Source organism: Anolis sagrei, chromosome 5 (genome assembly GCF_037176765.1).
Source record: "Anolis sagrei isolate rAnoSag1 chromosome 5, rAnoSag1.mat, whole genome shotgun sequence".
NCBI classification, from domain to species: Eukaryota; Metazoa; Chordata; class Lepidosauria; order Squamata; family Dactyloidae; genus Anolis; species Anolis sagrei.
Window position 1 is genome coordinate 112,656,675 of NC_090025.1, and position 13,738 is coordinate 112,670,412.

Here is a 13,738-nt window from a genome sequence, read left to right on the forward strand (position 1 = left end):
CCTTCATTGTGCCCATTGTTCTGTCTCCAAATGAAGACAATGGAAACAACAGAGTTGTGTTTAGGCTCAGATACTCTGAAGCTGTTTTCACAGTCCATTAAAAAAAATCTGGCAAACTTGCATTTCACCTTCTTTATATATATGTATATATCTGTTTTTCATGCTTGCATTGTAACATGCTGCAAAAACAGCAGAAGTATGATTTAACAAGTTACTTTGGGCAACATTCTTCCTCTTTCAAAATTTTTATTTAAAAAATTAAGAGGATGTTGCAATAAGAGTTCATTTTCTTAATACATTTCTGTCCCCTTCTCTCTGCTTTTCCCATCCATCCCAGTGTCTTTCAGGCATCCAACAGTACTTATCTGTTATCTTTCAAACAGCAAGGGCGTAATACAGCTAAAGTTAAACATTTTTACATTCCATTAATTTTAATGGGAGAATTAAGCACATGCTTAATGGGAGAGTTATGGGTATACTTAACTCTTACACTGAAAGCAATTGGGCTTGAACATTTCTAACTTTGCTGCATTGTGTCCTTGGTCCTAATTTTGTAACTTGGTCATTGCAGAAGCAAAGTCAACCTGGATTCAGAACCCAGTTTCTTTATAAAAGGGTCTTGAGCAGCATAGGCCCAACTGTTGATGTGATACAGTGAAAATATAGCATTTTCACCTCTCATTGCTTTCTGTGAGAGGTTTGAGCATCCAACTCTGTGGAACACTTCCACATGAAAATTGTGAGTCCTAAATGCCTCAATTTGGCCCAGATTATAATCCATCTTTACTTGAAAATTAATTATGCTTATTTCATCTGATCTTTATTCCAAATAAGTTTGCTTATTTTTTATGATCCAGCTTGGTCCAATTTAGAAATTAATGTACTTACCAATTTCAGGGAAATTAAGGATATCTAACCTCCAGAATTTAACCTCCAAATTAGATAGACTCTAATATTCTAATAACATACGGATTGCTTGGGTGCAAGATAGTATAAATTAGCTGTTTTTGAATTCTGTTGAAACTGATGGGTTTTCATTGGCCGATTAATTACAATGGATGTGTTACTTTTATAAGATTTAGTCATATCTTATTTTTGAGAGGATAGACCCAAAATCCATGACTGCTCCATTATTGAAACTAGGTTGTTTTTCCTTAGTTTTTGTTAAGTGTGTGAGAAAGAGATTCTCTTTGCTGCTTCATACCATCACCCTCATGATCTATATATTAAGGACATACTAATGCTATAATTACTATTTATTGCTTTTCCCAAGTGACTGGTGATTCTGTACCCATGCCAGTTATGCATTTCTCTAACCTTGACAGAAAATACAGTGATGATTTTGGAAGGCATACGCTTTGCCTAGCAAGCACTAGCTAGTTAACTTAGTTGACCTCACCTCCTGTTGTGCTTCAGTATTTATATTTACATTTTAAACATATTAAATGTACCAAGTTTGTATGAAAATGTGACTTTTGTTTCCTGTGCTGGTCTATGTCTGAAATAAATGATTTGATTGAACCTAGCTGGAACAAAGCTTATTCAAATCAAGGAGACACAAGTCAGTCACAACTGAATTCCATTCTATTACTTTCAATGAGCCTCTGTGGCTTTACTGGAATATTACCAATTCAACTTGGAAAATCTCACAGGTGAAAACACACTATGGCAGTGGGAAAGGGAGATGGTGATGAACAACAACATTAGCACAGCACTTCTCAGTGTTCAAAGTGCTTAATATAAGACATTTGTCATTGTTGCACCAATCCCATCTATCAGTTGGGTGTGCTTTTATACTATAATATAGTATAAAAGCACAATAGGTTAAACTGCTGGCTGCAGAAAATCTGCTGACCGGAAGGTTGGCAGTTCAAAGCCGTGAGTCAGGGTGAGCTCCCAACTGTCAATCCTAGCGTCTGCCAATCTACCAGTTCGAAAGCATGCAATGCGAATAGAACAACAGGTACCACCTCGGTGGGAAGGTAAATGGGCGTCCCATGCAGATATGCAGACATGCCAGCAACACAATTGGAGATGTCTATGGAGAACAGGCTCCTTGTCATGGAAAAATGGAACAAGAGCACCTCCCCATGGCCAGCATTGAACATCGCCTCCAGATGCCGGAAATTGATAAAATGGGAAGGCCTGTACCTTTATCTGTATTGTATGTTGTTGTCTGCTGTGTGTAAAAGGCATTGAATGTTTGCCTCATATGTTTATATTGTAATCTATTCTGAGTCCCTTCAGGGAGATAAAGCAGAATATAAAGTGTATTACTATTATTATTTGAAACACAACAAGATGAGTCCACAGCAAACAAGATCACTCTGCTGGCTGTTGTATTGGATCATCATCATCATCATCATCATCATCATCATCATCATCGTAAAGTACTGAAAATTGTTTCTTTAGAATTCCTGGCTTTCTCATATCCTACATCATCAATTCATAACAATGCTGTTTCAATATATTTAGCTTTCTAAGAGAAACATACTAATGGAAGAACCACAGCCGGATATCAGAGGTGAACCCACACATATCTAACTGCACAGGACTCATAAGGGATCCCTCAGCAAACCGGAAAAATGTTTGGCTCAATAAAGAGTGGCGATGCAAAGAGTGGGAAATGGTGCCCCTCCAGAAGTTGCTGGACTGCAACTCCTGTCAGCATGAGCCAGCATTTACCAAAGGAATTATGAGAGTAGTAATCCATCCTGGGCCTAATGAAACTATGATACCAGTACCCACCAAAAATACTTGCTGTCTCCAGGAAGATGTTGTATACCATATCAGATCTGTGGTCCACCAAAGGCAGTTTAATTATAAATTTATTACACAGAACAGTTAGTGGTTGACATATACAGTCTGCCTCTTATGTGGGAAACCCTTCTGAAAGGAATGTTACAAACAGAGGCACAATGCAGCCCAAATGAAGCCAGTGCATTATAATGGTGTTGGGTTTAGGACAGAGAGGTACAATTTCAAAGTCTCAGTGGGTGATCTTTGTCTCAGACAGTATATTTCGTTTTGAGCTTTGTCACGTAGTTGCGTGAGTGACATGGTGGTTGTGCATGAGGATGGAGAAAAGAATCAGAATGCATGGCGGGGTGAGGGGTGGATGGTCCTTGTGGTCTCTTCCAACTTTATGATTCTAAGTATTGAAAGGAAGGAGTGAAACCCAGTCTACCATAGATATGAAACTGCTTTATGGAAGAGAGAAAAACCAACACATGCCATATACTCGATCATTTCCGAGGATTCTCTTTCTTTTAATGATATTACCTAAAACTTATTACATCATGATCTGTTTTACTTTGCACATTATAACATAAAAGTCAACATTCATGCTTATAACAGATCATGCTGTTGCCTTTTCAAAAATAGGTACATTGAAATCAGTAAATGTTTCAGAGCTCTAGCTTGGTTGATAGTGGGATTCTTACCCACTATCCTATTGGTAGTGTCTTCCAGATTTTGTCATACTGAGAATGTTTAACTGAATTTTACAGTGGATTGATGCTGGGTGGAGAGTGTGGGTCCCCAGATGTTTTGGCCTCCAACTCCCATAAATCCTAACAGCTGGGAAACTGGCTGGGATTTCTGGGAGTTGTAGGCCAAAACACCTGGGGACCCACAGGTTGAGAACCACTGATGTACATCATCCAGCAATCATGGCATATGCCTGCAAGACACTGAAAAAATGGAGGAGTGAAATACATGTCTCCTTGATGCCAGTGGGACATAAGTATGCATCATTTTCTTCAGATTACGGAAGGGGTAGCCATTTTACACCTAATGTAGCAAGAACAAGAAAGAACCTCAGGGTACCTTAAAGACTACTATGTTTATTTAAGAATAACCTTTCCTGCCTGCCTCTGACACAAGTGGACTTGAATCCATAAACGCTAATGTATTTATAAGTCTCCAAGGTGTCACAAGATCCTTTCATATTTTCTTTGGATTTTGGCTATCACCTTATTGCTCTAGCATGCCAAATATTGCTATATCAAAACCCTGAGAGTGGCCTCTGACCACAGACAGCAAGCTGACTAGGTAAAGTTTACTTTCTGGATAAAGTCTATACTCTGTTCCATTGAGGAAAAATCATTATATTGCTTTATTATAGGACAATTTTGTTTTGTAACCTGGACAGAAAAAGCGAGCATGGCTTGTTTGGCGAAACACACAGCCTGTTCCCAGCCAGCCATGACAAAGCCACACACGGCAATGCCACTCTAGTTATGATGAATGAAGGCCACAACCTGCATTCATTCTGTCATCTGTAACATTTACTTTTAAAGCCTGCTGAACAAAGTTTGGTTCTTGAATCATTCACTGGGCCGGCTTCATTTCAGCATCAGCAGAGCTTTTCATCAGCTAGATTGCCTGGAGTGACCTGCTGCTAACGTTTCCCATGCTTCATTTAACACCAATGTGATCAGTTATCACTTTGCTGGTGCATCTCAAATAGGTAAGGGATAAAAGAGAATTTTGGCTCACTTAATGCAAACATGTTATATAAAATATTATCAACATCAGAAGAAAGACCAATAGAAGAAGGGCCATCTGAAGAAATGGCTTGACTGAAGAACTAGCTTGGCATGCAAGTCTACACAGACTTCTTCAGTCTAATTTAAGAAAAGGTCTGTTAAGGAGAGACAGGGAAAAAAATAAGAATGCCTTATCTGATGCCTTGTTGGCACTACTGTCAGCTCTGATGTCTATGAGTTAAGAGTTGGCAGGCTTCATGGCAAAGATCACACTGTTATCTTTAGCAATAAGAAGTGTTCCTGCTTTCACTGCACTTTCTGTCCCTTTTGTCCAGGACCTCATTGCTCCTCATTGCTCCATTATCTTCTCACATCTCCAGCAGAGAAGAATATGAAGACTCTTTGCTAAAGCAGGTGGGAGAAAGGGACCCATAAAAGAAGGTGAGATTGTGAACTATTTCACTGCATGTTCATTTTTAAAGGCCCTTTGCATTGACCAATAAAATGGGCCCGGTCTGGTGTTGGATGCTGGATTGGGCCTGTTTTGTAGCCTGAAAAACTCCCTGAGCCTTCCTGTGGCAGATAGGTCTCTGGGCAGGGGAGCTACCTGTCACTTCTCTCCTTGGTTGATCAGAGCAATGACATGGACACCTACCTTACTCTTGGGGATCTACCAGGTTCACTGAAATTCCCCACTCTTCCCCTTCCCAGCCTCCTTCTAAAGTTACGGGAACCTCAAAAATGCCTGTGGACCCTCAAGAGTAATGTAGGTGCCCATTGACCTCATCACTTTGGGTTCTTAAGACAGGTGCTAGCAAGATTGTCGATAGGGCAGAGTGGGGCAAATCCAGTGGGCAGTCGGGGAAACTGTTGTCTCGTGCCCCACATTGCCCCCTTTCCCATCACACTGCTGAAACTGTTACTGCCCTGCTTCTCTCTGCACTGTCCCCAGCTTTCCTACCTGTGTTCTCAGAGCTCTGGATTACAATGCTTCCAGGGTGGAAGTAGCGCTACGTTATGTGATGGGCTCCATCTGGCTCCATCCTAGCTCTGTCCTGTAAGCATTCTTGGATGAAACCCAAGCCCTGTGTGATGAAGTGATATGTCATGGCAATAGCCAAACACAACATGGGGGGTTGGGAGGGGACATGAAGCTGGTTCTATTTAGGAACTGGCTGTGTTGCCTTGACAAGTCCTAACTCAAAGGAGAACCTGACCCCTGCTTCAGGAGCCATATTTTCCCAAGTTGGCTTGACCTAGATGAGAAGCTGTATAAGTTGCTTTTCCTTGCATTAAGCAGGATCAGCCCCCATGTACCATTTAGCTGCCACAGAGCTGATCACACCACACACCAATCTAAAGGGTCAGTGTAGATATGCCCTAGGTTTCAACCTGCCAAGCTTATAACATTACCTGGGCAGTTGGGCTCTCAGGAACAAAGAAGGGGATCATAAACACTCAGATGTATTGTGATAAGGGTTGTAAACGTTTTCACAAGGACCTCAAAGGAAAATAAATTTCTTGGAAATTAGATTTTCTTTCTGAATTGTCTAGGTCCTAGGAAGTACAAAATGATATATATGATAAAAGAATTAAAGTACAGTGTGGTCTATACACTGGATTACAAGTTAATGTGCTTTCTGCTGTCATTATTGTCATCCTAGTGTCCCTATTCCATCTGTAGGCATTCCCCCCCCCCCCCAAAAAATGGAAATAATTAATGCTAACTGGGGGTGGGGGATGGGGAGCAATCCTGAAACTATGAAATGGTGGAATTCTTTTAAAATTTCCCTCTATTTATATTGGGAACTAGATGCACACACAGCTCATTTCATTTAGAAATACTTAATAATTTGAAGCTAAACTTGTTGTTGCTTATAATATTCCCATTTGCACATTAGGTCTAACTAAATTGCCGAATCATAACCAAAATGAGAAGTTCATTCAGAATTTTCATGGCGTGAACGAAACAGATAAACAAAGCAAATAAGACTCAAGTTGACCCATAGCATAAAAAGTACCAAAACTCAGATCAAAATTAATCAGATAAAGCAGAATTAATGGTTCGTGATCCAAACAAAGTTAAGGACTATACATTCTCACATCTTTCAATAGCAGCATTAAACAAGTGCATCATTTCCTTCCATGGCATTGAGAAATGTTTATGGTTAGGACTGAGGCCATCTGATGGAAGAGCTGATGAAACAACTGCAGTAGCAAAATGTTGTCACTTGTCGTGTTTCTTTGCTAAACTGTGACAGCAAGACATATGCCTTGCCTTCACTACGTTTAAGCCATGAAAATCACTATATGAACAGAGGCTGGCTGACTATTAACTGAATTGGTTTAGAGTTTGATCACATTCACTGAAGGTCTGCCATGAGGTAGCCACCTTGATGAGAATTTTACGGAACGTGCCACATGCACACTGTTTACCCTTCCCTTAAAACAGATGAGGCAGGCAAATTTTAACAAACATAATCAACTTCCACCAAATCAGAATTCCCTATTGCGCTCTACAGAAGTGTTCCTCAGCTATATGAGTACTGGCAGTTATTTTCCTTTAGTGACTGGTACCACAGTTCTTCCCACTGGTGACAACTGTTTCTCTCTTGGAAACTCAGTGCAGATTGGCAACCAATCGTGCATGGATGACATAGGGACCATGACATGACTCCAGCAACAGCCACCCCAAAAGCGAACAAATTGAGCTGTTTTCATTTCCTCTGCAATGCCAAGGGCTGATTTCCACACTTGTGACCTTAATAGACTTTTTTTTTCTTTGTTGTCACTTTTAGACATGGCAATCAAGTATGTAGAGTCACTTATTAAATTCCAGTTCTGGAAAGCTTGGCTCAAAGTAATAGATTTTGCTCTTCTTTAATTTAATGTGTGGGCCTGTCCTATCTCTTCTGGTTTTCTTTCTTCAATTTTACACCATTCTTTCAGATTTGTTAGAATTGTTTTTAATGCATCACATTCCCTCTCTAGGTAATAATAGGTTTTAAAGTATCTTTACCAATGGTAATGTGGGCATGCAGTTAGATCCAAGTTAATGCAATCCCTGATTAAATATGCAAACTTCTAAAAAATTCAGAAAACTTCTGACTAATACCATGGCTACTTCCTGTTTTCAAGAAGTGAATGATCTTTTTTTCCTGCTTGTTTTAAAATATGAAAATGTCATTATGTATGAATTTCCCGCTCCCAGAGCTTCTTCATAAACTCAAATCAACAGTGATGTGTTCAAATATTTGTGTGTGGCCTTTAAAACTAGAAGCAAAGAAAAAATCTCTTCTATCTGTTGACACAGCTGTGAACGAGCGAGGCGCCTGCACGTAGATCTCCTTAAATATTTTAAAGAGCTTCTTCTCCTCATCCCACTGGAAAATTTGGGAGAAAGTGTAGTCACTTCCCAAGGCTAGGTAATGATGACTCTTAAAGGCGAAAGGCTGAAGGGTCATGGCTCCCCGAGAAGGAAGAGCCTGAATCTCCACAAATTGTTTGCTATTCCACTTCATTACTCTTGAGTCACCAATAAATCTTGTGAGTGTGATGTAGAGGGTATCTTCTATTCGAAAGCTTTTCACAGCCAACACGTCTTCCATGTTGGGGATCTCACTGTGTGGGAGAAACTTTTTGGAATTTTTGTTCCATTGAAGGATAATGGGAATCTGTGAGCGGCTTGACAATATCAGATGAGATTTTCCATCTATATCAACAAACTCAGCATCTGTGTCCCGAAACCATTCGTGCAGGGATTGGTAAGAATAGAATCCCTTGTTGTTCCATTTATATATGGTTGTCAACCCAGCTTTCGAGCTATCTGCAATGACAAAGAAGGTTTCACTCTCTATCTGAAAGAGCTCTATGTCATTTGGCTTTGAAATGCGGGAGACTTCTATGTCTTGGAACTTGACAAATTTTGTCCAGTTTTCTTCATACTTGTAAATGTGTGAGCCACCAAAAAGTTGAGCAACCACCACAAAAACTTGATCCTCAATCAAGATTGCTTTGCATCCCACTATGGACTGACCTGTTGGTGCAAAGAAAACAAGAATATTAGCAGAACACAACTGGAGAAATAAAGCCTTTGAGTCAAAATACTGGCTTAACTTTCATTGTTTTGAATGTACTTTTTATAAAAGAGGATGCAGTCCATAAGGCAGTGGTGCCCAATCTATGGTGGGTGGACCACCAGTGGTCCACAAGAACAAAAACATGTTCCATGGCCTCACCATTACTACACTGTTGCCTTGAAACCATGCAGTAATGAGAGCGGTGGGTCTTTTGAAACCCTGTTATAGTACTGAGGCAATGGGGGTGTTGGGAGGAGAGAGGCTGATTACCCATGAAAGATTACTACTACCACATCAGCTCTAGATTATTAAATATGTGGATGAGCAGATGGCGACTACTGGATGGCATATGTTCTGTATCAGAAACTAGAGCTGATGTGGTCTATCCAATAAAATTTTCTGAATCAGCATCCCAAATAACCAAAGTAAATCTAAAGTTAACAAAAAGCTGATTCATAACCCTTTTGGTACTAATATTGGAGAATGGTCCCTGGTCAAAGTGGTCCCTGGTCAAAAAGAGGTTGGGAACCACTGCCAGGTATGTTTAAGACACCAAAGAGCAACTTAGGAGAAATAAAGAAAGGCTTCTGTTACAGCAACTCATTCTAAGATAACAACAGTGAGTTAAGGTGTGATGCCAGAGTTGTTGCTTGTCTGGCAGAGATGGAAGAGAACTCTGGTTATAGGAAGTGGATGTAGCTCTAAGAATAGCTACATCCAAAGTGAGATAGAAAAACAGACAAGAGAAAACTTTTCGTTGGATATAATTATCTTTCTTCTACACAAAACAGTATGATTTCTTTCAGACATAGGGTTTTTTGACTGGGCATTGATGCAAAAACCTTCTGTTTCCAAAGATAGTAATAAAAAGATATAAATGTGTAAGCTTAATACTATCACTGCATCAATGTTGGTATGATCGCCTGTTAGCCAGAAAAACATTAAAACCAATCTCTGAGCAAATGTCTGAAGCTCGACTGTTGATTCCCAAACATGAATCCTCAGATGTTGCAGGAGATCAGAAAAATCTTGGTCTTTGGCCATACTTTCTGATGCATAATTTCCCCTCAGATGCTTTAGCCCAGCTAACCCTATGAGAAGATGCCCTGAAAAAAATCTAGTTTCTTCTTTTCTGCCTCATTCTGAGAAGGTCCTGAAGGTCCATGTGAATAAGGCACCGATCCTGCCAGAATATAATTGTGTTTCCCATTGTTCTATTGCAAGTTTTCTTTCAAAGTCCAATAAAGACATTTTAAAAAATCTGGTCTAGCTTTAGCACAGATATCCTGGCAGCAGTGTTTCCATGAGGATGAGCTGGAGCAGTTTCAAGCATGCTAATGGGTCTGTTTATTATAATGCAGCCAGATGCAGCTAAATAAGTGTCACATTGTCATTTATTAGCTAACAACTGGTAACTTGAAAATCTGTTTTGATCTTCCGGGTGTGAAGTGGAAGAGGATTGTTTCCTCTACCTGAAAGTAGAAAACAACACATATCGTTGTAGGTGGTGACAGTAGGAGAAAGAGAGAGGAGAAATCCCTCCATCTTCACATCCATGGTTTTTATTATTTTTGAGCTTGTGCTGTCACCTCTACTTCCCAAAGTTGGGGCTGCTGTGTGAATATTCACATGGCAGCCCTGCCCTCAGGAGGTGTGCGTCTGTATATGTGTGTGTGTGTGTGGGGGGGGGGGGGGTGTTCACTTACTTACTTAGGCGATCCCTCGTTGGACGAGTAAGATGGTCTTCCATCATGGGTTTCCTTGTGGGTCCGCATGTGGCTGTGGAGCCCTATTCTTGCTCTGCATCTTCTTCCGCAGTGAGGGCATTGGTTTCCAGGTGGAAGGCGATCCCGGTCGGGGTTGGCTTGACGCGCCTTCCTCCTGGCACGTTTCTCTCTTTCACCCTCCACTCGTGCCTCCTCGAATTCTGCAGCACTGCTGGTCACAGCTGACCTCCAGCTGGAGCGCTCATGGGCCAGGGCCTCCCAGTTCTCAGTGTCTATGCCAGAGTTTTTAAGGTTGGCTTTGAGCCCATCTTTAAATCTCTTTTCCTGTCCACCAACATTCCGTTTTCCATTCTTGAGTTCGGAGTAGAGCAACTGCTTTGGGAGACGGTGGTCAGGCATCCGGACAACGTGGCCTGTCCAGCGGAGTTGATGTTGGAGGACCATCACTTCAATGCTGGTGGTCTTTGCTTCCTCCAGCACGCTGACGTTTGTCCGCTTGTCTTCCCAGGAGATTTGCAGGATTTTCCGGAGGCAGCGCTGATGGAATCGTTCCAGGAGCTGCATGTGACGTCTGTAGACAGTCCACGTCTCACAGGCATATAGCAGGGTTGGGAGGACAATAGCTTTATAGACAAGCACCTTAGTATCCCTACGGATGTCCCGGTCCTCAAACACTCTCTGCTTCATTCGGGAAAATGCTGCACTTGCAGAGCTCAGGCGGTGTTGTATTTCGGCGTCGATGTTGACTTTGGTGGAGAGGTGGCTGCCAAGGTAGCGGAAATGGTCGACATTTTCTAATGTTACACCATTAAGCTGTATCTCTGGCATTGGAGAGGGATTGGCTTGTGACTGCTGGAACAGCACCTTGGTTTTCTCGATGTTCAGTGACAGGCCAAGCTTTGTGTATGCTTCTGCAAAGGTGTTGAGAGTGGCTTGTAGATCTTCTTCTGTATGCGCACAGACGACATTGTCATCAGCATACTGGAGTTCTATAACAGATGTTGTTGTGACCTTGGTTTTGGCTTTCAGTCTGCTGAGGTTAAATAGCTTGCCGTCTGTCCGATAGATGATTTCCACTCCGGTGGGAAGCTTCCCATCAACAAGGTGTAGTATCATGGCGATGAAGATGGAGAATAAAGTTGGGGCAATAACACATCCCTGTTTGACACCCGATTCCACCTTAAATGGGTCACTTTGGGAGCCATTGCTGTCCAAGACTGTTGCCATCATGTCATCGTGGAGGAGCCGCAGGATGTTCACAAATTTGCTTGGGCACCCGATTTTTTGGAGGATGGTCCAGAGAGCGCTGCGATTCACTGTGTCGAATGCCTTTGCAAGGTCGATGAATGCCATGTACAGAGGTTGGTTTTGTTCCCTGCATTTTTCTTGGAGCTGTCGTGCAGTGAAGATCATGTCCACAGTTCCTCTGGAGGGGCGGAAGCCGTTCTGGGATTCTGGGAGGGTGTCTTCTGAGAGGGGCAGAAGGCGGTTTGCAAGGATTCTTGCGAGGATTTTTCCAGCAGAGGTTAGAAGGGAGATACCTCGATAGTTTCCGCAGTCTGTTCTTTCCCCTTTTTTGAAGAGGGTGATGATGGTGGCATCCTTGAAGTCTGCTGGGATTTTCTCGGTCATCCACACTTTTTCTATGAGCTGGTGGAGTTGGTGTGTCAGCGCAGGTCCTCCCTCTTTAAAGATTTCAGCAGGGATCCCATCCGGTCCGCTGGCTTTGTTGTTCTTTTGTTGGCTGATGGCATTGCTGACTTCTTCCAAACTAGGCAGTGCTGCAAGCTCATCCCTGGTTTGTTGTTGCGGGATTTGTGGTAGTGTTCTTTCCAACGTAGTGCAATTGACTTTTGGTCCTTCAGGAGTTTGGTTCCGTCTGATGAGCGTAGAGGCTGTATGCCATGGTTTCTTGGCCCATAGATGACCTTTGTGGCTTTGAAAAATCCTTGAGCATTATGGGTATCTGCCAGGTGTTGGATTTCTTCAGCCTTCTTTGTCCACCAGATGTTCTTGAGTTCTCTTGTCCTTCTTTGGACCTCAGCTTTTGCACTGGCGTAGATCTTTTTCTTAGCAGCACAGTTGATGTCTCTCTGCCATGTTTGGAAGGCTTTCCTTTTCTTGTCGATTAGCTGTTGGATCTCGATGTCATTTTCGTCAAACCAGTCTTGATGTTTCTTGGCTTGGTATCCAATAGTTTCTTCGCAGGCTTGGATGATGGAGGTCTTCAGTTTGTTCCAATGTTCCTCAACATTTTCAGGGTGTACTGTGGGTAGATGGTCCTTGAGGGCGGTTTGGAGATGGGCTCGTCTGGAGGGCTCCTGAAGGGCTTGGGTGTTCATTTTGCGCCTTGTCTTTCTTCCTTGGAGTCTGCGCTTGGGGGCGATCTTGATAGCCATCGTGGATCGGATTAGCCTGTGGTCGGTCCAGCAGTCGTCAGCACCTGTCATGGCTCTTGTGAGAAGTACGTCACGGCGGTCTCTGGCACGTGTGATTACATAGTCTAAGAGGTGCCAATGCTTTGACCGGGGGTGCTTCCATGATGTCTTGAACTTGTTTTTCTGGCGGAAGAGCGTGTTGGTGATGACAAGGTTGTGCTCCGCACATTTGGTGAGAAGCAGGATGCCATTCGAGTTGCTGTTTCCAATCCCGTCTTTTCCTATGGTGCCTGGCCACAGGTCGAAGTCTCGCCCGACTCTTGCATTGAAGTCCCCCAGGAGAATGATTTTGTCCTCCTTAGGTATCCCCGATAGGACAGTGTCCAGCTGATAGTAGAATTTCTCCTTGATGTCTTCATCAGCGTCTAGTGTTGGTGCATAGGCACTTATGATGGTTGCCCGTTGGTTTTTGGCAAGATCAATTCGGAGAGTGGAGAGTCGTTCATTGATGCCAGTGGGTGCTTCGGACAGATGTTTCATCAGATCATTTCTTATAGCGAAGCCAACTCCGTGCATTCTTTGGTCTTCTTCGGGCAGTCCCTTCCAGAAGAAGGTGTAGCCTCCTTTTTCTTCCTTCAGCTGTCCCTCTCCTGCTCTCCGGGTCTCCTGAAGGGCTGCTATGTCGATGTTGAAGCGTCCCAGCTCCCTTGCGATGATGGCAGTTCTGCGTTCGGGGCGTTCACTGTCACTGTTGTCCATCAGTGTCCGTACGTTCCACGTACCGAAGTTCATTTTTCTTTTTTGACCGCAGGATGGTGACCCCACTGGACGCGGCAGTCCAGTCAGGGATAAGTGAGGCAGACTATGTTTAGGGCACCTTTTCTAGCCCCCTCCCCGTGTGGGGTGAGCAGAGTGGGTCCTAAAAAGGGCTGCTCAGTCGCGGATACAGCTGCCGAACTACTCAACTGCCTCGGACCTTGAGGTAGAACGACTGAGTCAGTACCCACCGCCTATGTGCCAGTCTGTGACTAGGGGCTTCCAGATTTCACAGTCCTGCCCCCGTC

General features: G+C 42.8%; 1 protein-coding gene across 1 annotated transcript in view; it reads right to left on the reverse strand.

Annotated features, from left to right (window-relative positions):
* Positions 1-3,709: 3,709 nt before the first annotated feature.
* Positions 3,710-13,738, reverse strand: part of LGI2 (leucine rich repeat LGI family member 2) — a 41,339-nt gene continuing 31,310 nt past the window's right edge. Inside the window, exon 8 of the mRNA XM_060777872.2 lies at positions 3,710-8,526. Within this exon, the coding sequence (XP_060633855.1) occupies positions 7,709-8,526 (818 nt within the window). The 3' untranslated portion in view covers positions 3,710-7,708. The remainder of the gene's footprint in view (positions 8,527-13,738) is intronic.